Source organism: Geotrypetes seraphini, chromosome 2 (assembly GCF_902459505.1).
Source record: "Geotrypetes seraphini chromosome 2, aGeoSer1.1, whole genome shotgun sequence".
Classification (NCBI taxonomy): Eukaryota; Metazoa; Chordata; class Amphibia; order Gymnophiona; family Dermophiidae; genus Geotrypetes; species Geotrypetes seraphini.
This window is the reverse complement of record NC_047085.1, coordinates 180,276,683-180,303,527: the sequence shown is the minus strand read 5'-3', so window position 1 is coordinate 180,303,527 and position 26,845 is coordinate 180,276,683. Positions and strand designations below refer to the sequence as shown.

The 26,845-nt window shown below is 45.1% G+C and overlaps 1 protein-coding gene across 7 annotated transcripts in view; it reads right to left on the bottom strand.

Moving 5' to 3' along the window:
* The window catches only part of ATP9B (ATPase phospholipid transporting 9B (putative)), a 668,517-nt gene that overhangs the window by 221,953 nt on the left and 419,719 nt on the right, over positions 1–26,845 (bottom strand). For all 7 annotated transcript variants that reach the window (XM_033934419.1, XM_033934424.1, XM_033934423.1 and 4 more), the window contains one exon: positions 16,195–16,337. In XM_033934419.1, the coding sequence (XP_033790310.1) occupies positions 16,195–16,337 (143 nt within the window). The remainder of the gene's footprint in view (positions 1–16,194; positions 16,338–26,845) is intronic.

Genomic DNA, 26,845 nt, shown 5'->3' with positions numbered 1-26,845 from the left:
TATGGGCTGTGACTCGACCCTCTAGATGCAGTCCAGCTTGAGCATAGCAGAAAGATATGCAAGTAGCCAACCAGTTGGAGATGGTTCTCTTTGAAACTGGATGTCCCAACTTATTTGGATCAAAGGAGACAAAAAGTTGAGTAGAATATCTTTTTGGCTTAGTCCTTTGTAAGTAGAAGGCCAAAGAATGCTTGCAGTCCAGAATATGAAGAGCTGTTTCTCCAGGATGAGAATGAGGCTTTCGAAAAAAACATTGGAAGTACAATGGATTGATTGAGATGAAATTCTGAAACTACTTTTGGTAAGAATTTAGGATGAGTATGGAGGCCACCTTGTCGTGATAGAATACTGTGAAAGGTGGGTCTACTACTAAAGCTTGTAGCTCACTGACTCTGCGAGCAGTGAGAGCAATAAGAAAGACCACTTTCCAAGTGAGATATTTCAGATGAGCCGTAGATATTGGTTCAAATGGAGGCTTCATCAACTGAGCAAGAACAACATTGAGATCCCAAACCATAGGAGGTGGTTTGAGAGGTGGCTTGACATTGAGAAGTTCTTTCATAAATCTGGAAACGATAAGATGAGCAGATAAAGGTTTCCCCTCTATGGGCTGATAGAAAGCAGCAATTGCACTGAGATGGACTCTAATGGATGTTCATTTGAGTCCTGATTGAGATAAATGCAACAGGTAATTTAGAACTGAAGACAAGGAAGTAGATTGAGGCTCCTTGTGATGAAGGGTGCACCAAGCAGAAAACCTAGTCCATTTCTGGTTGTAACATTTCCTAGTGGTAGGCTTCCTGGAAATCTCTAAAATGTCTTTGACAGATTGAGAGAACTGAAAATTGGCAGTTACATTGAAAGGTATCAAGCTGTCAGGTGCAGAGACTGCAGGTTGGGATGAAGTAGAGACCCCTGACTCTGTGTAAACAGAGATGGAAAAACTGGTAGAAGTAGTGGCTCCCTGCTGCTGAGTTGAATTAGAAGGGAGAGCCAAGGTTGTCTGGGCCACCGAGGAGCTATGAGAATCATGGTGGCATGTTCATGTTTGAGTTTGATGAGTGTCTTGAGAAATGGAGGAAATGCATACAGAAACTGGTTCGTCCATTCCAGAAGAAAAGCATCTGCCTTGAGGCGATGAGGAGGGTATATCCTGGAGCAAAACTGAGGCAGCTTGTTGTTGTGGGGATACACAAAGAGATCTATTTGAGGAGTTCCCTACTGAGAAAAAATGTGATGTAGAGGCGACGAATTGAGTGTCCATTCGTGAGGCTGTAGAAGACAACTCAATTTGTCCGCTAAAAAGTTTTTCACTCCTTGAATGTAGATGGCTTTCAGAAAGATATTATGAAGAATTGCCCAAATCCAAATCTTCTGAGCCTCTGGCAAAGGGGAAGAGATCCTGTTCTTTCCTGCTTGTTGACATAGTACATGTCAACTTGATTGTACGAACGAGGACTATTTGATTGTGAAGAAGATGCTGAAAAGCTTTGAGAGCTTGAATATCGCTCTGAGTTCCAACATATTTATGTGACACTGACGATTTGTGCTGGATCAATGCCCTTGAGTACGGAGACCATTGAGATGAGCCCCCCACGCGTAGGTCGAGGAATATATCGTGAGGACCTTCTGATGAGGGGGCGTTTTAAACAGCAAACCTCTGGAGAGATTGGAAGAGAGCATCCACAAGTGGAGAGAGTGTCTCAATGAAGGAGTCACTGTAATGTGCTGAGAGAGTGGGTCGAAAGCCTATGCCCACTGAGATGCCAGGATCCACTGAGAGATTCTGAGGTGAAGTCTGGCAAAAGGAGTCACATGAACAGTAGAGGCCATGTGACCTAGGAGAACCATCATGTGTCTCGCTGAGAGTGAAGTGAGCGATGAAACTTTTTGAACAAGTTGAATGAGAGCATCCTGACGTTGTTGAGGAAGGAATGCTCTGAGTTGCAAAGTGTCCAGTACAGCTCCAATGAATTGTAGAGTCTGTAGCTGGGATTTTGGAAAGTTGATTTCGAACCCCAAACTTTGGAGGAACCAAATAGTCCGTTGGGTCGCTACAATAACCCTCTGAGATGTTGCATCTTTGATGAGCCAGTTGTCCAGATACGGGAAAACCTGAAGACCATGGTTTCGTAGAGCTGCTACTACTACTAGGCACTTGGTGAACACTTTGGGAGATGATGCCAGGCCAAAGGGTAGCACTCTGTATTGAAAATGGTGATTTCCCACCCGAAATCTGAGAAATTTGCGAGAGGCTGGATGAATGGGAATATGCGTGTAAGCCTCTTTGAGATCCAGAGAGCATAACCAATCTTTCTGATCTAGAAGGGGATACAAGGATGCTAGAGACAGCATCTGAAATTTTTCTTTGACAAGAAATTTGTTGAGAGCTCTGAGATCCAAAATAAGTCGCAGATCCCCGTCTTCTTTGGGGCAAGGAAGTAACGGGAGTAAAACCCCATGCTCTGCTGTTCCAGAGGAACTTCCTCGATGGCACAGAGACGAAGCAGAGCTTAAGCTTCCTGAAAAAGAAGAGTGGTCTATGACGGACTGGAAAGATACTCTCTTGGGAGAAGATCTGGTGGAACCTGAAGGAAGTGAAGAGAGTAACCTTTCCCTGATTATTGTGAGGACCCAGAGGTCAGATGTAATTAGTTCCCATCATTGATAAAAATGATGGAGACAACCACCATTGGGGAGGGGAGGGGAGAGGAGAGGACAGAGGCAGAATGATTGAGGTTATGCTCTGTGTTAGATGGTCAAAAAGACTGAGAGGCCTTGGGTGCAACAGGGGTCTGAGGTTTTTGCTGCCACTGCTATTGCTGTTTCTTAGGAAGCGGCCTTGAAAAAGGTGCTGGTTTTTGAGGAAAACGCCTCTGGTAAGATGGAGGAGGCCTATAACCCTTAGCGATGGAAGGCTTTGGCTTGATTATGGAAGCAAATGACTTCTCATGCTCAGATAAGCGCTTTGTAGCTGCCTCAAGAGAGTCATCAAACAACTCATTGCCCTGGCATGGGATGTTGGCCAGTCGATCTTGTAGATTCGGGTCCATATCTACGGTGCGGAGCCAAGTTAGACAGCGCATAGCCACTGAGAACGCAGTGACTCTAGATGACATTTCAAACACATCATATGCAGCTTGAACCATATGCATGCGAAGTTGACCAAGAGTGTGATGCATGTGTTGAAACTCTGGAAGGCGATGTTGAGGAAGATACTTGAAAAAACATCAGGCATGGCGTTGACCAAATGCTTCAGATATGAAGTAAAAACAAAGTTATAGTTCACAATTCGGTTTGTCATCATCAAATTTTGATACAATCGACGACCAAACTTGTCCATGGTCCTGCTCTCTCGGCCAGGAGGGACGGTGGCATAAACTTTAGCAGGATTAGTTTTTAAAGAAGACTCCATGAGAAGAGATTGATGGGATAATTGAGACTTCTCAAATCCCTTACAATGGACCATCTTATATTGAGATTCCATCTTTGCTGGCACAGCGGGAACGGAATATGGTGTATCAAGATTTTTTTGAAAGTTTGAGAAAGAATGCCATTCATGGGTAATTTGAGAGAATCCCTAAGAGGATGAGACATACCCAGTTCTTCCAAATACTCCTTAGAGTATTTTGAATCAGATTCCAAAGTGATGTTAAAATCTTTACTCATTTGACATAGAAATTTTGTAAAGGATACCGGATCTGAAGAGGTATGACCTCATTGAGGAAGTGAATGAGAACCCCTCGAGGTACCTTTCACAGAATAAAATGAAGGTGAAGCCTCTCTGGAGTATTGATACCTGAGATCTGAATCCATAGGCAAAGATGAAGACAAACGCCCACTTCTGGAATGTGAAGAAAACCTTGCAGGAGAAGAACTTGACTTATGAGAATGGTGAGGCTCTGCAACAGATCTCCTTGACAAAGGAGTTGGTGGTCTTGAAGAGTCTCGATGCCTCGATAATTGAGACCTGTCTCGAGAAGAAGACCTGGGCCTCGATGAATGCTTCGACAAATGATGTGGGGAAGAGCTATGCCTCAAATCACAGTCTCGTGATTGAGTCGGATCAAGCCTTGAAGATGAATATTGAGGAGTCCTCATCCTGTGCCTTATGTGAAGAGGTAGGACTGAGAGTCGGAGAATGTCGAGACACTGAAAAGGACTCAGCTCCTTGTGCAGAGGTATCTCGAGGCACTCTTAAGGACTCAACTCCTTGTTTAGAGTATGTAGATTGATCTTGAGGTACTCTCAAGGACTTGACTCCTTGTAATACTGCCGAGTGCTCAGGCTGAACTGCAGGAAGCAGGGTTGAGGCAGGAGTCAATTTGGCAAGCATGTTACCAAACTCCTGATGCAGAATAGTTTCCAACATATTCTGTAAAGCCGGCACCGAGACCACTGGATCTGGTACAATTGGTGTGGCTATGGACTCCAAGGAAGACGACCTTGAGGAAGAGTGTTGCCTCGATTTTGAGACACGTTTCCTGGGTGGCCTCGGACCCAACAGTTCTAAGGGTGGCATGTCCGGAGGGGTTGGCTTAGCTATCTTGCCTGACGGAGACACTGAGAATAACGGTGTCTCAGGAGAAGATTTAGCTGATTTCCCCTGAAGACAAAGTCTTCATCATCGAGGAAGCTTTGAGTGAAGTCGAAGGTTTTGGCCCCATAGAAGTCGATGAAGTCAAGGTTGGGGGCCAGAATCGGGGTCGAGGTTTTAGTTGAAGACAGAACCATTCCCCTGAAGATTTTCTCAATCGGAACTTGACGTTTAAGGACTCGATTTTGAAGTGTAGCACAGCGGGCACACGACTCAGGACAATAGTCAGGTCCTAAACACTACACACCACTTATGTGGGTCAGTGATGGAAATTGTGCGCTGACACCTGCTACACTTCTAGAACACTGAACATGGAATGAAACACGGCCACAGCAAAATCGAAGCCCGCAGGCTGAGGCCATGGAGTAGGCCCTGCCGTGACATGATTGAAAAAACAAACAAAACTAAAAAAAAAAAAAAAAAAATCAAATGCGCAGATAACACAGCGACCTTGTATAGAAATACATGAGCTGCGGTGAGAGAAGGCATGAGTAGAACTAACTCTCACACAGAGCCTTGAAACAAGTGCTTCTCAGCTCCATGGAAAACTTAGAACTGAGGAGACGTTGAGGAGGCGCGCGCCCTATGTCGGGTGGGAAAGCACTCGTCCTTGGAAACACATGCAGAAAACTCCCGTTCCGTGCAGCAGTTTGTGACAGGTAGTGTTTGTGGCTCCTAGGGGAAGGAGGGGAGGTGGTGATTTGGAGGTCTGTGCCCTGATGGTGGCGACGGTTTGGAGGCCTGTTCCCCAATGGCGGCAGCAGTGGCTTGGGAGCAGGCAGGGAGACAGAAAGAAGGGGGAGCAGGGAGACAAAAGAAAGGGGGAAAGGAGAGACAAAGACAGACAGAAAGAAAGGGGGGACAGGAAGACAGAAAGAAAGGGGGGTAGGGAGACAGAAAGAAAGAAAGGGGAGGGAGGCAGGGAGAGTGGAAGAAAAAGTTGGTGGAGGGAATGATGTCTGGAAGCATACAGCAGGCTGAAAGAAGGGAAGACATATTGGATGCACAGGCAGAAGAAGAAAGTGCAACCAGAGACTCATGCAATCACCAGACAACAAAGGTAGGAAAAATGATTTTATTTTCAATTTATTGATCAAAATGTGTCTATTTTGAGAATTTATATATTTTGTACTAAGGCCTCCTTTTACTAAACCGCAATAGCGGTTTTTAGCGTAGGGAGCCTATGAGCGTTGAGAGCAGCGCGGGGCATTCAGCGTAGCTCCCTGCGCTAAAAAACGCTATTGCGGTTTAGTAAAAAGGGAGGGGGTATATTTATCTATTTTTGTATAACTGTTACATTGCATAAAGTCATCTGCCTTGACCTCTTTGAAAAAAACCTCGGAATATAAATGATAATTAACATTTTCTCTGCTGGTAGATCATTTTGACTTGGTCATTTTAAAAGTAGCTCACAAGCCCAAAAAGTCTGGGCCCCCTGAGCTAGAGGATGTATATTATCAAAATAATATGCCAGTAAGCATGAAATCCCCTCAAAGATTAAACAAGGAAAGTGTGAAGGGATTTTTTAATATTTTTTAACAACCAAAAGTTGGTTTAATGTTCTTGATTGCTTTTGTTCTTTTTAAGTATCTTCAAGAGGAGCTCAGTAAGGATAGAATAACACTAAAAATGGGATCTAAACCCATGAAAATATACTGTATTTCTAGTAGAAAAGCAGGTGAACTTTTAAAAACTACTATCCTCTGATAATGGCTCGTTAGAAACTTGGGAACAAAATATATAAAATTGTTATCAAAATAAGGAATGGAGAAATGAGCCATGATAGATGTGGCCCCCTAGTATAAGTAACTTAATTGATGAAGCAATCATTTATTGATTCACCAATGTCTCACATTCGCTAATTTTCCAGTCAATTCAATGGTGATCCTCAGAAACACCACCTCGGACTCCTATAAATTCATAGTCCCAAGCTTTATGTGCTAAATCCTCATTGGATCATAATGCTCTGGTAATAATTTAATTAAATAACTATAAATAGTTTAACTTATCTCAAACGTGGTCTTCATAGATGGAATAACTTAGCCAACATGTTTCACAACCAATTTTTCTCAAGGCCATACATCCTTTTAGAGCTCAGTGCTAATCACTTGACCACAATGTGGGGGTCAATAAATGATTGCTTCATCAATTAAGTTACCTGATTGAGGCTCCCATATAAGTTGAATCATTGAAGAAAAGTGCTAAAATCAAATTTATTACTCCTAGTATAAGAAACATAGAAACATAGTGGCAGAAAAGGGCTATAGCCCACTCCAAAGTATTCGCTCCCGAATTTACTCCCTTAAAGATCCCACGTGAGCATCCCATTTACTCTTAAAATCCTTCACGCTGCTGGCTTCAACAATCTGCAGTGGGAGTTTGTTCCAGTATAAGTGCCATAAAAAACAGGAGTATTTAAGAAGGTGACAGGAAAACCAAAAGAATGACCCTGTGTCATTGAACTCTGTTACACTCTTACTTCAATATAGAAGAGGAAACATGGGTAACCTGAATTTACCACAAAATAGGCTTAAAAAAAAAAGAACCCAAAAGATTTGCCAAGAATACAAATACAATCCAAAACACAATTGTCAACAAACTTTTTTTTCGCCTGGTGAGAATATGCCAGAATGTAAAACTCAAATAAATACTAGAAAAAGTATCTAAGACAATAATAATGGGACATCAGTACAGGCAAAGCTCACTACTAAGAGCAAGATTTAGCCCCGAGCAAGATCTCATAGTTGACAAGCGCCAGACACAAGGTCTAAATAAGGCGGGTTTTCGAGATTTCTCCAATGAGTGCGTGAGATCTATTTAAATGCACTGCTTTCATTGTATGCTAATAGTTCTCATGCATGTTCATTGGGGAAATCCTGGAGGCCCGGCTGGATTGCGGCCTTCGAGGAGGGACTTTGCTACCCCTGGTATAGATGGACTGGAGTGAGTTTTGATGGAGACTTCAGTAGTTGGAACCTAAGAACAGTACCGGGCAGAGCTTTAGATTCTTGCCCAGAAATAGCTAAAGAGAAGAAGAAAAAAAAAAAAAAAACCAACAAATTTTTAGATTGAATCAGGTTGGGCAGACTAGATGGACCATTTGGGTCTTTATCTGCCATCATCTACTATGTCCAATATTTTAAATTTATTAATGAAAAATCCATAAACCATTAGCATAAAATCAAACCAGATGAAAAAAAGAATTCAGAACATTTTAATCTCCCAGCATTTTGGACAGGTGGGCCTTGGAGGAGTGGTGAATGAGCATCTCTCCTGATCCCAACTTCCTTGAAAGGTACCGGGGTGATGGGGGAAGGATTCAGGGGAACTCTGGTGGCAGGAGGGAGTGAGCATCCCTCCTGCTTTTGTTTTGTGGGGGAAGGGTAGGAGATGTTTGGAGGGGTGCCTGGCACATGGGTGGGCCTTCTTTGGCAGGAGGGAGTAGGCATCCCTCATGCCATTTCATTGCTGCTGGGGTGGGGGGGGGGAAGAGGTGGTCGGCATGACAGGAGGGAGTGGGCATCCGTCCAGCCATTTTTTTCTCATTCAGGGGGGCTGGCATGGCAGATACTATGCATATGTAACATGCACAGCATCTGTGCCCGTTAAGTTTCCTGTCCCAAACAGCTGGAGGCTGCTCTCAGGGTTCCCCCTGCCGGCTCTGTACATGTGTGAGTCACTCTCACAGCGATCAATCGGACGAGAGAGACGGGGATTACGATGAACCTCCATGAGAATCATTTACATGCAAACTTTTTAGTGCATCAACAGCTCCTTTTGAATCAGCTAAAAATCGGATTGGAGCAGACCCACAAAGGCTTACCAATCCACTTTAGCGCATCTAACCCTTGGTGACTTGGTGACCCTTGATGTATTGGTGACTGCTTTAGATCAGTGTTTCTCAATACACGGTATAGAGTTTGCAAGCCGCTTGTGGGGGGTACGCAGCTCGGGTCTCTTACCCCCCTTCCTCCAGCAGCATGCCACCCCTCAATCTGAAACTGACCCAGATGGCTGCCCTCCAATTTCAGAGCTGACTCGGAGGGAAGCCTTCTGGGTCAGCTTGGGTGGCACCACAGTCCGACCAACACCAAGCTAACTCCAGCGACAAAGAGCCCTTGTCTTCTTCCACCCTCCCGCTGCCTGTCAGGGAGTCCAGAGTCTATACAAGGCCCGTCACTGGTGCCAGCTTAACTGATGCAGAGCCTTTGATGAGTCTATCCGCTCGTGAGGCCTTGTTGGTACTGCCCCTCTGATGCAAACATGTCAAAGTGACTGGAGCAGACAGGGCCTTCCTAAGCGCGTGTAAGTGAAGGCTCTTCGTTGAAGTTAGTGTTGGTGCTGGGCGCTGTTGGACTCCAGATTCTGGATCAGGTAGTGGTAGGGAGGCAGTGGTAGGAGGAAAGTTATAAGAGGTGAAATGCTGGACTTGCTGGGGAGGGTAGGAGAAGGAGCAATGTTAGACTGAGCAATGTGGGGAAATGGAGAGAGTTGGTAAGACTGGCTGGTTGGCTGGATATGAAGAAATGCTGGACATGGATGGAGGAAAAGGGGAGGAGAGATATGCTTCTTATGGGATGGAGAGGAAGGGAAGAAAGAGGAGGAAATGCACATGAATGGAGAAGAGGGAAGGGGAACGGAATAGACAGGTAAGATGTGCACATGGATGAAGAGGAAAAAAAAGAGAAGAAGGAGGTGCACACAGATAAAGTAGAATGGAAGGAAATATATAGAGGAGATGCACATGGCTGTAAAGGAAAAGGAAGAGGGGAAAAATACATGTGGATGGAGGAAGGAAAGGGCATGAACTTGGAACACAGAAGGGAAGGAGAGAATAGAAAGGGAAATTGTTGGGCATGAGAAGGGCCGGATTAAAGGGTAGGCCCAGTAGGCACGTGCCTAAGGCCCAAAAATATCAGGGGGGGGCCAGGGCCAACTTTAGGGGAGGAGCAAACAGGCAGAGGGCCCCTGACTGCCTGGTGAGGTCAGCTTCCCTCCCTCCCTTCCCTTACAAGCGAACTGAGCTCAGGTTGTGGGGCTCTAACGCTGTGGGCGCCGGCTTCCTTTCTCTGAAACAGGAAGTAATATCATCCCTGGTTTGGCGAAGAAGGGAAGCCAGCACATGCAACGTTAGAGCCCCGCGGCCTCAGTTCAGTTTGCTCTAACACTGGCACGCTCCGGCCCCCGAGCGCGAGACACTTTTGGCAGCTGCAGGATCAGATGCGTCCCGCGCATCTCCCTCGAACAGTTGAAGGAGCCCCGCTTTGAGCCGTCGACTTTCCTCACCGTGTCTGCCCCCGAGGAGAACGCCGCTGAAAATAAATGGGTGAGTGCCGCTCTCCCCACTCTTTCTCCTCTCCTTCCTCTCTCGCTCGCTTTGCTCCCCAGAGCCGGAGAAGGCTCTAATTGCTCGTGGACCGCCAGCAGATGCCTAGCGATGAATGCCTTGTGCTACATTGCACCAAGGAATGCGCTGTGCAGAAAAGGTCCTCCGAGTTTTTCCTGTTGCAAGACTTGTGCTTGGAGAACATTTGGCCTTGTGTTTCTGTCCAAGATTACCGTTGAAGCAATTCATTGTGTAGTGCAAGGACTATGACAGATTGGGGGGGAGGGGAGAGAAATGCTGATGCACCCAATTGGGGAGAGAGAGGGAAGGAGGGAGAAGGAAGAGAGATTCCAAGATCATGGGAGGGAAAGGAAGGAAAAGAGATATCAGACCATGGAATGAGAGAGAAGGGAAGGATGGAGAGAAAATGCCAGCTAATGGAGGGTGGAGGGAGAGATAAAAGAGAAAGAAAGGTAAGAGATGCCAGGCCATGGGGTTGAGTAGGAAGGAATGGAGAAGAGAGAGATGCCAGAGCATAGGGGAAGGGGTGGAGACAGAAAAATGGAGAGGGGGTGACAGTTTATTGAAGGAACATAGAAAGACAGAAGATGCCATTTGGAAGAGAGAGAGAGAGGGCAAACACTGGATGGAAAGGGCAGAGAGGGCAGTGGATGGAAGGGGAGATACAGAGAGTGAACAGTAGATGAAACTTGGGGGAGAGAGGGGAGCAGATGCTGGAAGGAAGTGCGGAGGAGAAAGAAAAAAGGGCACGTGCTGGATTGGGGAAAGAGGAATACTGGAAGGGGTGAGAGAAAGAGGTGGCAAGCTATAGGTAGACACAATGAAAGAGGGAAATCGTCTAAATTCTCTCTTACTATTCAGTCCTCAGAGGCAGAAAATAAATTGAGAAGGAAGAACAGGAGGAAGGGATTGGAGAGAGAGATGCCAGAACAGGGGGAAGGGGAGGAGACAGATAGCATATCTGAGGAGAGGAAAGGAGGAGAGAGAGATGCTAAAATGTGCTGGGAGGGAGGGAGAGATGGAAGAGAAGAAGACAGATGCCACACCATGAAGGGGGAGGGGGCGGAGAGAAGTAGATGGATGCCACACCAATGTGGGGGAGAGGGAGAGATAAAGGAAATGCATACAGTTTCTGGAAGAGGCATAGAAAGAGAGCAAATGCCATATGGAAGAGGCAGAGAAAGGGCAGACAGTGGATGGAAAGAAGAGAATGATGAGAAGATGAGGAAAGCAGAAATCAGACAACAAAGGTAGAAAAAAAATTCTATTTGTTTTATTTATTTCTTTTTGCTTTAAGATAAAGTATTATTGTAGCGGTGTTGATAATTGTTTATTAATAGAAAATAGAAATAAGGTGATCCTGTTTATTGGACTAATTTTAATACATTTTTTTACTAATTCAGAGACCATAACTCCTTTCCTCAGGCCAGGACAGGGATACTGTAACAGCAGTATAGTTTACTGACCTGAAGAAAGAGGTTTTAACCTCTGAAAGCTAATTGAGAAATGTATTAGTCCAATAAAATGACGGGCACTAAATTGTCTTCCTGCTATGCCCCATGCCTCCTAACCAAATGCAAAATATAAATTGGTGGGCTTCCCAAAGCCCTGCCAGCTGAAGATCTCTTCCTCTAGGAAGGAAGGAGGGATTTGTTCAGAGATGTTTGGAGGTTGCATAGAAGAAAAACTACACTGGCACTGGTATGGTAGTCTTTGTTGTGAATTTTAAAATAAAAGAAATAAAGTGGAAATAAAGAAGTAAATAAGAAAATGGGTAAATAAATGGGGAGGGGGTGGGTTTGGGTAGGAGGGGCAGGGGCCCAGTTGACTTGTGTGCCTAGGGGCCCTCGACAAATTAATCCTGCCCTGGGCATGAGTGTGTGAATGAGAGAGAGAGAGAGAGAGAGATGGCACACATGGGGAAAGGAATAAAGAGGAAAATTGTTGGGCATAGAGAGAAGGAAGAGTGAGGTAAAGATGCAAGGGGAAGAGAAGGATGAGAGGGAGAAATGTTGGATATGGTGGTGGAGAGGGGAACAGTAGGACAGATTGAAAGGGAGGAATGGTGGACATAGTGGGAGAGGGAATGGAGGAAGAGATGTGGCATGTGCTGGAAAGGGATGATAGAAGGAGAAATGTTGGGAATAGGGCTGATGGGCAGTGGTGAAAGATGCTGCACATGATCCGGGGGATGAGAGAGGGAGAAATGTTGGATGTGGCAGTAGAAGGGGTGGGAGAGATGCACCCTGGATCTCTCTCTCTCCCCACTCCATTTGTAGCAAGGGAGGGAATGAGAGAAGGACAGTAAGAGAGAGAGAGAGAGGGACATGTCGCCAATGGGGAGTGGAGGAGAGAAGAAGAAAAGTTGGACTCATGGAGGATGGAGAGAGATGTTGGTTGGGGAAGGAAATGAGATCCGGAGGAGAGGAAGCATTCAGGAGGCAGAAAGAAAGAAATATTGGATGCACATTCAGAAAGAAGTGCAACCACAGACTAATAAAATTACCAGACAACAAAGGTAGGGAAAATGATTTTATTTTCAATTTAGTGATCAAAATGTGCCAGTTTTGAGAATTTTTATCTGCTGTATATATTTTGCACTATATTTGTCTATTTTTTATAGCTGTTCCTGAGGTTATATTGCATATTTTAAAGTCATCTGCCTTGACCTGTTTGAAAAAAAAAAGAGAAATAAAATTATAATTAACATTTTCTCTGCTTACAGTGTGCTTTGTGGGTTTTTTTTTAATTTTGTGGTTACCATTGTGTATTATTAATAAGATTATATTGTGTGTATATGAAAAACAAATGGAAGAAATTGCATTATAATTAGTACTATTATTATGGGGGTGGGGTCTGGGGTGGAGCTTGGGCAGGCCAGGGCAGAGCTTGGGTGGGGCTTAGGCAGCGGTACTCGGTTGATATTTGTTAGACTTAGGGGGTACTTGGCTTGAAGAAGTTGAGAAACACTGCTTTAGATGACAAAGACATTAAGCAACCTTTTGTTCTCATGTAATTAGAAAGGTTTATTTTAAGTTGCGAATGCTCAGTAAGTTATAAATGTATTTATCCAAGTTTGAATTTAAACAGGTGGTACAAGCTATTGTCCTTATAGTTTCGATTATTGTAACATTGTATTTTGGGGCATTCCATTATCTTGTTCCGAGCCCTGCAGATTGCTCAGAATTCAATAGTTCATTTGTACTAAATGAGATCCAAAGATTTAGTATGTCATATCTTATTTCAATGTATTGGCTGACTGTGGAATATTGGGTTAAATACAAATTGTTACTGATGATGTATTTAAGTTTAAATCAACTTTCACCTGTATACCTGCAGAACTGTCTTGTGCCTTATGTACCTGCTAAGCAATTGCACTCTGCAGGTCATTCTGATTTAGTTATTCCATCATATAAAACTTTCCAATATGAAGCAATTAGAAAAAGCGTTTAGGCCTAGAATAATGATGCCAACCTTTTCAATGAGTTCCAACTCAACAGCATACAAAGGAATTTCCTTTTGAAATTCCTTTGTAAGAGTATAACAACTTTAAGGTCAGTTATAGTGTGTCCTGGAAGGCTAAAATTTTCCCCGACTGATTTTTCAATGTTGCCATTTCTAACATTAGATTTGTGTCATTTTATGCTTTTTCTTAAGCACTGACCTGTCTGTCCTATATAGACAGCAGAAGGACACTGCTGGCAGATGATGGCACATACTTCTTTGAAGGAAGACCAGATAAATGACTCCTGGATGTTGTTGGGTCTTGTGATAGCGTAACCAGGGTGAATGTGGGGACAGAGCTGGCATCTGGATTTCCGGCAGGGTCTAGTCCTTGGATGAATATTGTTTTTCATCAGTTGGTGGTAGCTATTGCATATCAATTTGAGCTTAAAGGGCTGTTGGTATGTCAGAATAGGACTAGCACCCAAAGTCTGTGTGAGGGTGACATGTTTTAGTGGATTTAGCTCCGAGTTATAGATGACTACCACCGTATTTTGTTATTTTCTTTTTTCAAAATGGTCATGATGTCTACAGCCAAGCCCCTAATGGAGTGTCTTTCAGAAGGGTCAGAACAAATGTACTGTAGGGGCTTGCCTATAGGCAATGGGCTTTATGGTAGGTGATGACTAGAAGCTGAAAGACTAAAGACATGTATGGCAGTCAGTAGGTTCATGGTATAATGTAGTTTATATGTCCCTCATGTAACTGAAAAGTGGTGTTCCTTCTTATCACTTACAGCTCCCACCCGAAACAACTAAAACATATCATCAAGAATTATGGCTTTTAGTTTTTTCTTGCTTTCCTCCACTTCGTTCCATATACTCTTATAGCTTTGAGAATACAATTCAGGTCTGGTCACCACTATTTTTAGTGCTGCTCTTTGCACAAACTACTTCTGTAAGAATGCCACTTGGTTGTCTCATTTCAGGGACTGAGGATAATTTCAACGAACTACCTCCTGAAAAAAACTAATCTTCTATATATATAAAATCGGAGGTATGTATGTGTGTATGTATGTATGTGTGTGTGTGTATGTGTGTGTGTGTGTATGTGCCGCGATCACGCAAACACGGCTTGACCGATTTGAACGAAACTTGGTATGCAGATCCCTCACTACCTGGGGTGATATGTTCTGGGGATCTCGCGGCCCACCTGCACACGTGGGCGGAGCTACAAACAGAAAATCATATTTCACCCATTCATGCCAATGGAAAAAATGTAAAAAGCTGCCATTCTCACAGTAATTCAAAAACGGCTTGACCGATTTGAACGAAACTTGGTATGCAGATCCCTCACTACCTGGGGTGATATGTTCTGGGGGTCTAGCGGCCCACCTGCACACGTGGGCGGAGCTACAAACAGAAAATCACATTTCACCCATTCATGTCAATGGAAAAAATGTAAAAAGCTGCCATTCTCACAGTAATTCAAAAACGGCTTGACCGCTTTGAACGAAACTTGGTATGCAGATCCCTCACTACCTGGGGTGATATGTTCTGGGGGACTCGCGGCCCACCAGCACATGTGGGCGGAGCTACAAACTGAAAATCAGATTTCACCCATTCATGTCAATGGAAAAAATGTAAAAAGCTGCCATTCTCACTGTAATTCCAACTATAAAACACTTTCTATGACACTATAGCTAGGGACATCGTTTCTATTCTACCACGGACACCATACATATAGAGTTTGTATGTTCTAACTGTGTATGTAACTGTTTCCTTCATGCACCCCAGTTCATAATGTTATTACATTACATGAGTACTTACATATGCTGAACTAGGAACACAGGTTCCATTCTGAACCGGGAAAAAATTGCATGGAGTTTCTTTTCAACCTGAGTTTCCACATATTGAGTTGTTTAAATCAATACTGAAACTTTTGTTCGTATTAATTTTGTTGTATATTCTCCAAGTACAATATATTTGCTCACTGATGTATCTTTAACTGGTTGCGAGAGAGGGCCATTCTTGCTGCTAAAAATGAAGATGTCCATGGAATAAACAATCAAATACTTGCCATGTTACCAGGCGCAGTCACAGAATACAAGTCTATTGATACAGTAGTAGATGCTGATGAGGTCATCAATTTCCCAACAGAATTCCTAAACTCACTTGATCCAGCTGGATTACCACCACATCGTCTTTTACTTAAAGTGGGATCTCCAGTTATTTTACTTCGCAACCTTGACCCACCAAAACTTTGCAATGGCACAAGGCTTTGTGTAAAGAGGTTACTGGCCAATGTAACTGAAGCAACTATCTTAACCGGAAAGGGACAAGGTGAAACTGTATTTATCCCGCGGATACCACTTATTCCAACAGATCTTCCTTTTCAGTTTAAGAGATTGCAAATTCCAGTGAGACTTGCATTCTCTATCACAATCAACAAATCACAGGGACAGACTATTACATACTGTGGAGTGGATTTAAGATCCCCCTGTTTTTCCCATGGACAACTCTATGTTGCTTGCTCAAGGGTGGGTTCACCCAAGAATTTATATGTTCTTGCTCCTGGAGGTGAAACTAAAAATGTTGTTTATAATCAAGTTTTGTGTTAGTTGTATTGTATTCATTTTGTTAAATATTTCACATTATAATTTGAATATTGTACTTTTTATAAAGCTGTAAAAAAATAATTTCATTCACCACTATAAAGTATCTTTATTTGAATCCATTTACAGTGTTATTGCTATAATTAAATACCCGTGCAACGCCGGGGCATCAGCTAGATAATATATATATACCTGTTTTATCTGTCAGCAAATATACCAAACGACCTAGCTCCTCTGGTATAGTGCTAGTTCGCACAACTGTTCCAGGAATATTTTCATCCTTCATAATCATCCATCCATAAGCAGCTTTGCCCATGTCCAAGTTTACGCGTAAACTAAAAATAGATAAAAGTATATTCAGTATGAAGAACAGAGTTGAAAACCCCCCCAAATATTTTCACATTTCTAAAATATAGATAATTCTGGCAGCAAAGGTTGTTTATTCATAACACAGCAACATAAATCTGAAGCATTTTATTCTTCATACAGAGATACTCCTTTTATATAGCTATCAGATTGCATGTTAAAAAACACACACAAAAAAATCTCTTCTTGATTAGTGAACTTCATCAAACTTAATTTGTAAACAAAAAGTGGAACTAAGGAATGGAGGGATGGGACTGGGCTGGAATAGAGAGTTGCGCAGGGACAGAAATCAAGCCCGTCCTCAATGCAATCAAACCCGTCCCTGCTGGAATTGAATCTGTCCTGCCCATCCCTATAAACTTCAGAAGTAGTTATTTCATTTAATTATGCTATTTACCGTATTTTCACGCAAATAACACGCACCCGTATAAAACGCGCACACGGATATAGCGCGCAGAAATCACGATGATTTGCACAAAAACTTTGATATACCGCGCTCACGGGTATACCGCGCATGCTGCCCGACGCTCCTTTCGCCCGCCCTGACTTTCCGTGCGCTGTCCCGACTCTCCGTTCACCCCCCCTGACTTCCGTGCACTGTCCCCCCTTGAAGGTCTGTCCCCATCCTGAAAGCCTGATGCCCCCCCCCCGACGTCCGATACATCCCTCCCCCCCCCCCCCCGAAGGACCGCCGACTCACCAACAATATCGGGCCAGGAGGGAGCCCAAATCCTCCTGGCCACGGCGACCCCCTAACCCCACCCCGCACTACATTACGGGCAGGAGGGATCCCAGGCCCTCCTGCCCTCGACGCAAACCCCCCTCCCCCCCAAGAACCTCCGACCGCCCCCCAGCCGACCCGCGATCCCCCTGGCGACCCCCACGACCCCCCCACCCCCCTTCCCCGTACCTTTGGTAGTTGGGCCAGAAGGGAGCCCAAACCCTCCTGGCCACGGCGACCCCCTAACCCCACCCCGCACTACATTACGGGCAGGAGGGATCCCAGGCCCTCCTGCCCTCGACGCAAACCCCCCTCCCCCCCAAGAACCTCCGACCGCCCCCCAGCCGACCCGCGATCCCCCTGGCGACCCCCACGACCCCCCCACCCCCCTTCCCCGTACCTTTAGTAGTTGGCCGGACAGACGGGAGCCAAACCCGCCTGTCCGGCAGGCAGCCAACGAAGGAATGAGGCCGGATTGGCCCATCCATCCTAAAGCTCCGCCTACTGGTGGGACCTAAGGCGCGTGGGCCAATCAGAATAGGCCCTGGAGCCTTAGGTCCCACCTGGGGGCGCGGCCTGAGGCACATGGTCGGGTTGGGCCCATGTGCCTCAGGCCGCGCCCCCAGGTGGGACCTAAGGCTCCAGGGCCTATTCTGATTGGCCCACGCGCCTTAGGTCCCACCAGTAGGCGGAGCTTTAGGACGGATGGGCCAATCCGGCCTCATTCCTTCGTTGGCTGCCTGCCGGACAGGCGGGTTTGGCTCCCGTCTGTCCGGCCAACTACTAAAGGTACGGGGAAGGGGGGTGGGGGGGTCGTGGGGGTCGCCAGGGGGATCGCGGGTCGGCTGGGGGGCGGTCGGAGGTTCTTGGGGGGGGGGGGGGTTTGCGTCGAGGGCAGGAGGGCCTGGGATCCCTCCTGCCCGTAATGTAGTGCGGGGTGGGGTTAGGGGGTCGCCGTGGCCAGGAGGGTTTGGGCTCCCTTCTGGCCCAACTACCAAAGGTACGGGGAAGGGGGGTGGGGGGGTCGTGGGGGTCGCCAGGGGGATCGCGGGTCGGCTGGGAGGCGGTCGGAGGTTCTTGGGGGGGAGGGGGGTTTGCGTCGAGGGCAGGAGGGCCTGGGATCCCTCCTGCCCGTAATGTAGTGCGGGGTGGGGTTAGGGGGTCGCCGTGGCCAGGAGGGTTTGGGCTCCCTTCTGGCCCGATATTGTCGTGAAGTCGGCGGTCGTTCGGGGTGGGGGTGCGAGTGGTCCTGCCGGGGGGGGGGGGATGTATCGGACGTCGGGGAGTCGGCCGGGCAAGAGGGCTTGGGCTCCCTCTTGCTCCGATCGTGGATGCGGGTGTGGGTGGGAGCGCGTGCGAGCGGTCGTTCGGGGTGGGGGTGCGAGTGGTCCTGCCGGGGGGGGGGGGATGTATCGGACGTCGGGGAGTCGGCCGGGCAAGAGGGCTTGGGCTCCCTCTTGCTCCGATCGTGGATGCGGGTGCGGATGGGAGCGCGTGCGAGCGGTCGTTCGGGGTGGGGGTGCGAGCGGTCCTGCTGGGGGGGGTGAATCGGGCGTCGGGCGGGGTGGGAACTATGTTTTAAAACTTTGGTATACCGCGCTCACGCATATAACGCGCGAGGGGTATGCGCGGTAGGTAAAAACGCGTATAACGCGCGCGTTATATGCGTGAAAATACGGTAATTAAAGGCTCTGGTAGAGACCCATTTACAAATAAGCAAAGACACTTTATTAATTTGGAAATATTAATTGGTAAAAATACATACTTTGTAAACGGGTCTCTGCCAGAGCCTCTAATGTAAATATAAAATACAAATACTCCAGTTGACGAAGACCTCCAAGTTATGACAGATTTATAAAAATAAGAACTTCCCTTCTAGTGCAACAGGCATGTCATTCCTGAACCTTCAGGATGCATCTAAGTAGTCCCTGGAATCTAGGCAGGAAAGGTGAGCCTGCTGAAAGTATGGATGATCCAAATGCGGAATCCGATCTGGTCACTATATCTACCTTGTAAATCTTTGTAAAAGTATGGAGGGAAGACCATGTAAGCTGCTATACAAATTTCTTCAGGAGACACTGCTCTCAACTATGCCCATGAGGAAGCCATACCTCTAGTGGAATGCGCCTTCAAAGATACCGGCAGACACTTCCCGCTTCCAATATAGGCTGAATAAATGGCCATCAAAAAATGGTTACCTTTGGGTGGCCCCTACGGGCCACACCTGCTAGCACAAAGAGGTGATTGGACAGGTGAAACTCATTTGTCATTTCCAGATAAGACAGTAATATTGTGCGATCATCCAGCAATCTCAGGACCTTGTCACTCTTCTTGGATCTGGACTCCCTGGTTGATGTGAAAAGACAAGACTACCTTAGGCAAGAAAGAAGGTACTGTACACAGTACTACTCCTGACTCCGAAATTCTGAGAAAGGGTTCTCTGCATGATAACACAAACACACACTGAGCTGAAGTGATCGCCACTAAAAACACTGTTTTGACTGAGATCCATCAATGAAGCCTGCTCTAGAGGCTTATATGGAGCTCAGGTGAGCTCTTGAAGGACCAGGTTAAGACTCCACTTAGGAAAAGGCTGTCTTTCTGGAGGACACAGTCGTAACGCTCCTTTCAGGAATCTAGCCACATCTGGATGTGCGGCCAGGACATTTTTTTGTTAACCTTGAGTCAGAAACACAAAATACCTGCTACCTGAACTTTCAGAGAGCCAACCACCAGGCCTTTTTTTTAGCCCTTCTTACAGGAATGCTAGCATTATGGAGATCAAGGCGGTGACCGGGTCTGAACTCCTCTGTGCACATCAGACCTGGAAACATTTCCAGGTCTTCGTATAGGCAGCTAAGGTTGACTGTTTCATGGATATTAAAAGGATGGTAATCACAATGTCTGAATAGTCTGCACATTAAGGGTGTGTGCTCAAGTGCCATGCTGTAAGATCAAAGCGGTCCAGATCATCCAAGGCAATTGGACCCTTCGTGAGCAACCTTGGGAGACTCAGAAATCTGAAGCCTCGGTCCTTCTGTAGATGAATGAGATTTGTATACCATGGACGTCTCAGCAAGTCTGGCACAACTAGAACTACCAGCCCTGGATGCAACATTATTTTCTTTAGGATTGATTTTTTACTCTGTCAAAAATTACAAAGACTAGGGGACACTCGATGAAGTTACGGGGAAATACTTTTAAAACCCGTAGGAGGAAATTTTTTTCACTCAGATAATAGTTAAGCTCTGGAACGCATTGCCAGAGGTTGTGGTAAGAGTGGATAGCGAAGCTGGTTTTAAGAAAACTTGCAAAAGTTCAAGAAGGAAAAGTTCATAGTTTGTTATTGACAAAGACAGGGGGGAAGTCACTGCTTGCTCTAGATTGGTATTATGGAATTTTGCTACTCTTTGGGTTTTGAGACTCAAAAACAGAAAGCACGGATCCTTTCTAAAAAAAATCCTACTCAAACTAGAATAACTTTAGTATACAGGTCTGTAGGATATTGTTTCATTTACTTTCCATTATTTAAGATTGGTACAAAATGTACCTTAAAACTCATTTTACCTTTTGTGATCAAATTAAACTACTATTTTTTTATTATTTTTACAAAACCTTTAATCAGTCACTAAACCCTCAAATGATAAACTAGGAGGGTGGTATATCATATGATGTAGACAGATTTCAGTGCAAAGGACCTCCCATATGTTAGCCCATGCTGCATTCTGTTCAGTTTTGAATAATCATTTATACCATGACCTCCTTCCCTTAATTGATTAATAACTACCTTTATTTCATTAAAATGTAATAAATTAATAGGAATTCTTCTAAATTAATATTGTGCAATATCATAATTCATAAATTTAATTACCAATTGATTGTATAACTTAAAAATCTTTGATATATGTCAGCAACACTTATCTTTAACAGCAAACTGCCGATCCAACATTGACTTTTTAGACTACAACTGCCCGACTCTCCTCCACTTTTGCATGAGTGTTTCAGTCAACAGATCTTCATCGGTGGAGGTTGTGGTTGCTGCAGTTCCTATAACAGAACTTATCTCTTCAAACATGCGAATCGCTGCTCATGTTCTATGATAAAAAGTGTCATAGAACATGAGCAGCAATTCGCATGTTTGAAGAGATAAGTTCTGTTATAGGAACTGCAGCAACCACAACCTCCCCCAATGAAGGTCTGTTGACTGAAACGCTCATGCAAAAGTGGAGCGTCGGGCAGTTGTAGTCTAAAAAGCCAACGTTGGACCAGCAGTTTGCTGTTAAAGGTAAGTGTTGCTGACACATATTATAGAATGGCACTGGCAGTAGCCAGGTGGGGGTGCTATGATATGCTGCACTGGAATGGATAATGTGCAAAATATAAAATTGTTGAATACGTTGTAGATTTTTTCTACATATGATACCTGCCTTTTCATATGGTTCTTGGTAAATCTAGTTAGATGCATATGTGATAGTTAAGGCCACACCCAATAGAAACTTATGAAAAGTTGGTACACAAATATAAACAAATTGAATATGGATTGCGGCAAAGGCCAGCAAAATAACATTAGAGAATAACAGAAAAACACTAGGGGTTACTAGGGGAGAAAAAGTATATGTATTTTGCTGGATTAAGCCAAATCATAGGGGAAATCAGGTAGATATACATAACACACTTACAGAGGTATTAATCTGACTTCATTTTTTCATCTTTCTTTCTTTGCCTAAAATACTGATGGTTTCCTGCTTAAAAAAGGCCTGGATTTCTAGTGTTCTTTGGATTGTCATACCCAGGGGGATAGGAGAAATCTACTTGAGATGAAATCTCATCTCAAGTAGTAACAGATGGTCCTGGCATTCCAATGCTGGGTATAGAAGAAAGTGAATATGTTCTAAAGTATTGAATATAATGAAATATGTTGTGTGGTTTATGAATGTTTTGGGGCCCCGAATGTGTATGAGAATGTGTTTGATTATGTGTGTGAATGTATGTTTAAACTTGAGAATTGGTTTTGAAAATTGTATTTTTATATATTTTAAACCTGAAGAAATTCTGAAAGGCAACATCTGCAATTTGACCTATCTGACCTTTTAGCTAGCCTACCATAGAAATTCTCTTCAGTCTGTAGATGTGAAGGGAGAGGGCTCTTTTGGCCCACTTAGGAATGTGTTTCAGTAAAACTTGGAGCTGTTAGTTTTCCAAAGCATGGATTCTCCAAACACAGAAGGGCTGGTTGATTTAAACTTTTTGAGAATTACAAAGTGTTCATTGGGTATGTTATAATGTGTTACACATTCAGAAATTGATGTAAACAAAGATGTAATGTAATGTAAGGTAATTTATTTCTTATATACCGCTACATCCGTTAGGTTCTAAGCGGTTTGATTTGTAATTTGTAAATTTGTAAAACTTTTTTTAAGCCTGGTAACTATGTTAAAAGGAATTATCTTTGTTCATACCTAAGGACGGCCTCTCGGTTGATTGGTTGACAGGTGTGATGCCATGCTAGGCACTGCAAAAGTTTATAAGTGAACCTTGTGGGAGTGGCTCTCTGAGTTCATATTTGGCAGGAGAGATGTACTTTGACATGCCTGATTATATATGGCTCCTTAGCACAAATAGCCTTTTGAAAGTTGAGTTCTGTTAAAGCTAATAAAAAATAACCGATCGGAAAGATTTGTGCAATTGTCATTATTCCTCCTGAACACCTAAGAGCGAGGTTGGCACAGTGTGCTGTGCAGTGTGCGGCTCAATATCAAACATTTTTAAGTTATACAATCAATTGGTAAAAATTATTGTAATTAAATTTATGAATTATGATATTGCACAATATTAATTTAGAAGAATTCCTATTAACATTACATTTTAAGGAAATAAAATAAAGGTAGTTATTAATCAATTAAGGGAAGGGAAGGAGGTCATGGTATAAATGATTATTTAAAACTTAACAGAATGCGGACTTGGGATAACATATGTTATGGGAGATCCTATGCACTGAAATCTGTCTACATCATATGATATACCACCCTCCTAGTTTATCATTTGAGGGCTTAGTGACTGATTATAGGTTTTATAAGAATAATTTAAAAATAGTAGTTTAATTTGATCACAAAAGGTAAAATGAGTTTTAAGGTACATTTTGTACCAATCTTAAATAATGGAAAGTAACTTTGAGTTTACGCCCAGCAGTGTCTACGGTGAGCTGTCAAGGCTCAAGGTTAGCAAGGCAATGGGGCCGGACAACCTGCACCCCAGGGTGCTTAGGGAGCTTAGTGATGTGTTGGCGGAGCCACTGTCCGCGCTCTTCAACCTCTCCCTTAGTACAGGCAGCGTCCCGTTGGACTGGAGGACGGCTAAAGTCATTCCACTCCACAAGAAAGGCTCAAAGATGGAGACAGTAAACTACAGACCAGTGAGTCTAACATCGATAGTGAGCAAACTAATGGAAACTCTAATCAAACACCAATTAGATAAGATCCTGGATGAGGAGAATCTACGGGATCCCCGACAACATGGATTTACTAAGGGGAGATCCTGCCAATCCAACCTGATCAGCTTCTTTGACTGGGTAACGGGGAAGCTGGATATTGGGGAGTCCCTGGACATCGTGTACCTGGACTTTAGCAAAGCATTCAATAGCGTACCACACCGCAGGTTACTGAGCAAGATGAGTTCTATAGGATTAGGTGACACATTGACGAAATGGGTTGGGAGCTGGCTTGGAGGTAGGCTTCAAAGGGTGGTGGTGAACGTCACCCCCTCCGAAATGACGGAGGTGATTAGTGGAGTACCACAGGGCTCAGTCTTGGGCCCAATCCTATTCAACATCTTTATAAGAGACTTGGCAGAAGGGATTCGAGGTAAAATAACATTATTCGCCGATGACGCCAAACTGAGTAATGTAGTGGGCAAATGCACAACAGACGAAGATTCAGTGCCCGACAACATGATGCACGACCTACTCCTACTGGAGCGATGGTCTAGGACAGGGGTCTGCAACCTTTAAGACATAAAGAGCCACTTGGACCCGTTTTCGAAAAGAAAAAAAAACTTGGAGCCGCAAAACCATTATAAAACAAATCTAACACTGCATATATTGTTTCTTATCTTAATGTTATATACAGGATCACTAAATTGAAAATAAAATCATTTTTCCTACCTTTGCTATTTGGTGATTTCATGAGTCTCTGGTTGCACTTTCTTCTTCTGACTGTGCATCCAATCTTTCTTCTTTTCTTTCAGCCTCCTGTATGTTTCCTCTCCTCCAGACCTCATTCTCTCCCCCAACTTTTTCTTTCTGTCTCCCTGTTCCCCCTTCTTTCTGTCTCCGTACCCTCCCCCAAGCCACTCGGTTTGCTGCCACCGCAATCGGGGAACAGCCCCCAAGCCACCGCCGTCCCAAGCTTTCCCTGCAGAAGTGTTGCGCTGACCAGCATTCCGCTCCCTGACGTCAATTCTGACGTAGGAGAGGAAGTTCCGGGCCAACAAGGCATTTCTCCTCATTCCATCCAGCCTGAGCCCCATCTCTCCTTGATCCAGCATTTCCCTTCTGTGTCTGTCAGAATTACCATTCCACCTATTTTCCAGCATCACCCTTCTTTGTGTCCATCTCACCTATATCCCTATCTCACCACTTTTTCAGAATTTTCATTTGTCTCTGTCCTTATCTTTACGCCATGTTCACCATTTGCCCTTTCAATGTCTTTATCTCCCCCCACACACTTTTTCAGCATTACTTCTATGTCTCTATTTCACCTCCTCTTCATGTCCCCTCTGTATCTCTATCCTTATTCAGTAGGTCCTGCTTACCCTTTCTCTTCTTTGTGTCACTATCTCCATTTTCAGCTTTCCCCCCTTTTCCTTTGTTACTGCACCCTGTAGCTAGAATCTTTCCACCCTCCCTCCACTCCGGCCCAGCCCAGTATGAAATATTTCCTTTTGTTTCCCTCCCCTCTCTCTCTCTCTTCTCCTCCCTCACCCACGAGTCCTGCATCTGGCCCTCTCCCTTCTACCTGCACCTGGCAACACCCCCCTGCTCCGCGGCTCTCTTCAGCAACTCGTCAGCAGCGGTGATCAAGACAAGCTGCCGACATCGAGGCCTTCCCTCTACGAGTCCCGTCTTTGTGGAAAAAGGAAGTTGAAACAAGCGGGACTCGCAGAGGGTAGGCCCCGACATCAGAAGCTTGTGTCGATCGCTGCTGCTGAGTTGCCGAAGAGAGCCGCGGAGCAGGGGATGTGGCCGGAAGCAGGTAGAAGGGAGAGGGAGATAGGAAGGCTGTAGATCTCCGGAGCATGACACCGACCCCGGCCATGATGATTTCTTTTTCAGGCGTGCATCTTACAAGTCCGGCGTCGCGGCAGGAAATAGCCATGCTGAGCAGTGAGCTCAGCACTACACAGATGAAAGCCTTGCTTGCTGACTGGTCCGGCGGCACGGCGGGGCGGGGCCGCCGGACCAATCAGCAAGCAAGGCTTTCATCTGTGTATGTGCTGAGCTCACTGCTCAGCATGGCTATTTCCCGCCGCGACGCCGGACTTGTAAGCTGCATGCCTGCGTGACACACTACCGGAGCTGCAGCAAAGATGGAAAAGAGCCGCATGCGGCTCTGGAGCCGCAGGTTGCCGACCCCCGGTCTAGGACATGGCAACTCAACTTCAATACCAAAAAATGCAAAGTTATGCACCTGGGCAGCCAGAATCCATGCAAGTCTTATACCCTTAATGGCGAGATCCTAGCAAAAACGGTAGCAGAACGAGACTTGGGGGTAATCGTCAGTGAGGACATGAAGTCTGCCAATCAAGTGGAGCAGGCTTCGTCCAAGGCAAGACAAATCATGGGCTGCATACGAAGGGGTTTTGTCAGTCGTAAGGCGGAAGTCATTATGCCATTGTATAGATCCATGGTGAGGCCCCACCTGGAATACTGTGTGCAATTCTGGAGGCCGCATTATCGCAAGGATGTGCTGAGACTGGAGTCGGTGCAAAGAATGGCCACCCGGATGGTCTCGGGACTCAAGGATCTACCATACGAAAAACGGCTTGACAAATTACAGCTATACTCGCTCGAGGAGCGCAGAGAGAGGGAGGACATGATCGAGACGTTCAAGTATCTTACGGGCCGCATCGAGGCGGAGGAAGATATCTTCTTTTTCAAGGGTCCCTCGACAACAAGAGGGCATCCGTTGAAAATCAGGGGCGGGAAACTATGAGGTGACACCAGGAAATTCTTTTTCACTGAAAGAGTGGTTGATCGCTGGAATAGTCTTCCACTACAGGTGATTGAGGCCAGCAGCGTGCCTGATTTTAAGGCCAAATGGGATCGGCACATGGGATCTATTCACAGGGCAAAGGTAGGGGAGGGACATTAAGGTGGGCAGACTAGATGGGCCGTGGGCCCTTATCTGCCGTCTATCTCTATGTTTCTATGTTTCAATATCCTACAGCCCTGTATACTAAAGTTACTCTTTGGGTTTTGGCCAGGTACTAGTAACCTGGATTGGCCACCGTGAGAATGGGCTATTGGACTTGATGGACCATTGGTCTGACCCAGTAAGGCTATTCTTAAGTTCTTATGGCCCTACCTATTATGGGCCATGGAGGGAATACAAAGATGTTTTGCTGTTGGCCACGGATGCACCAGGGTATCTAAGCTTCTCTTTCTGGATCACATCTTTGACTGATGAATCAAGCCGCCTTCTTATTGGTCGCTGACACCATCAAATTGAATGTCGGGTGTCCCCATTGGCTCACAATGCA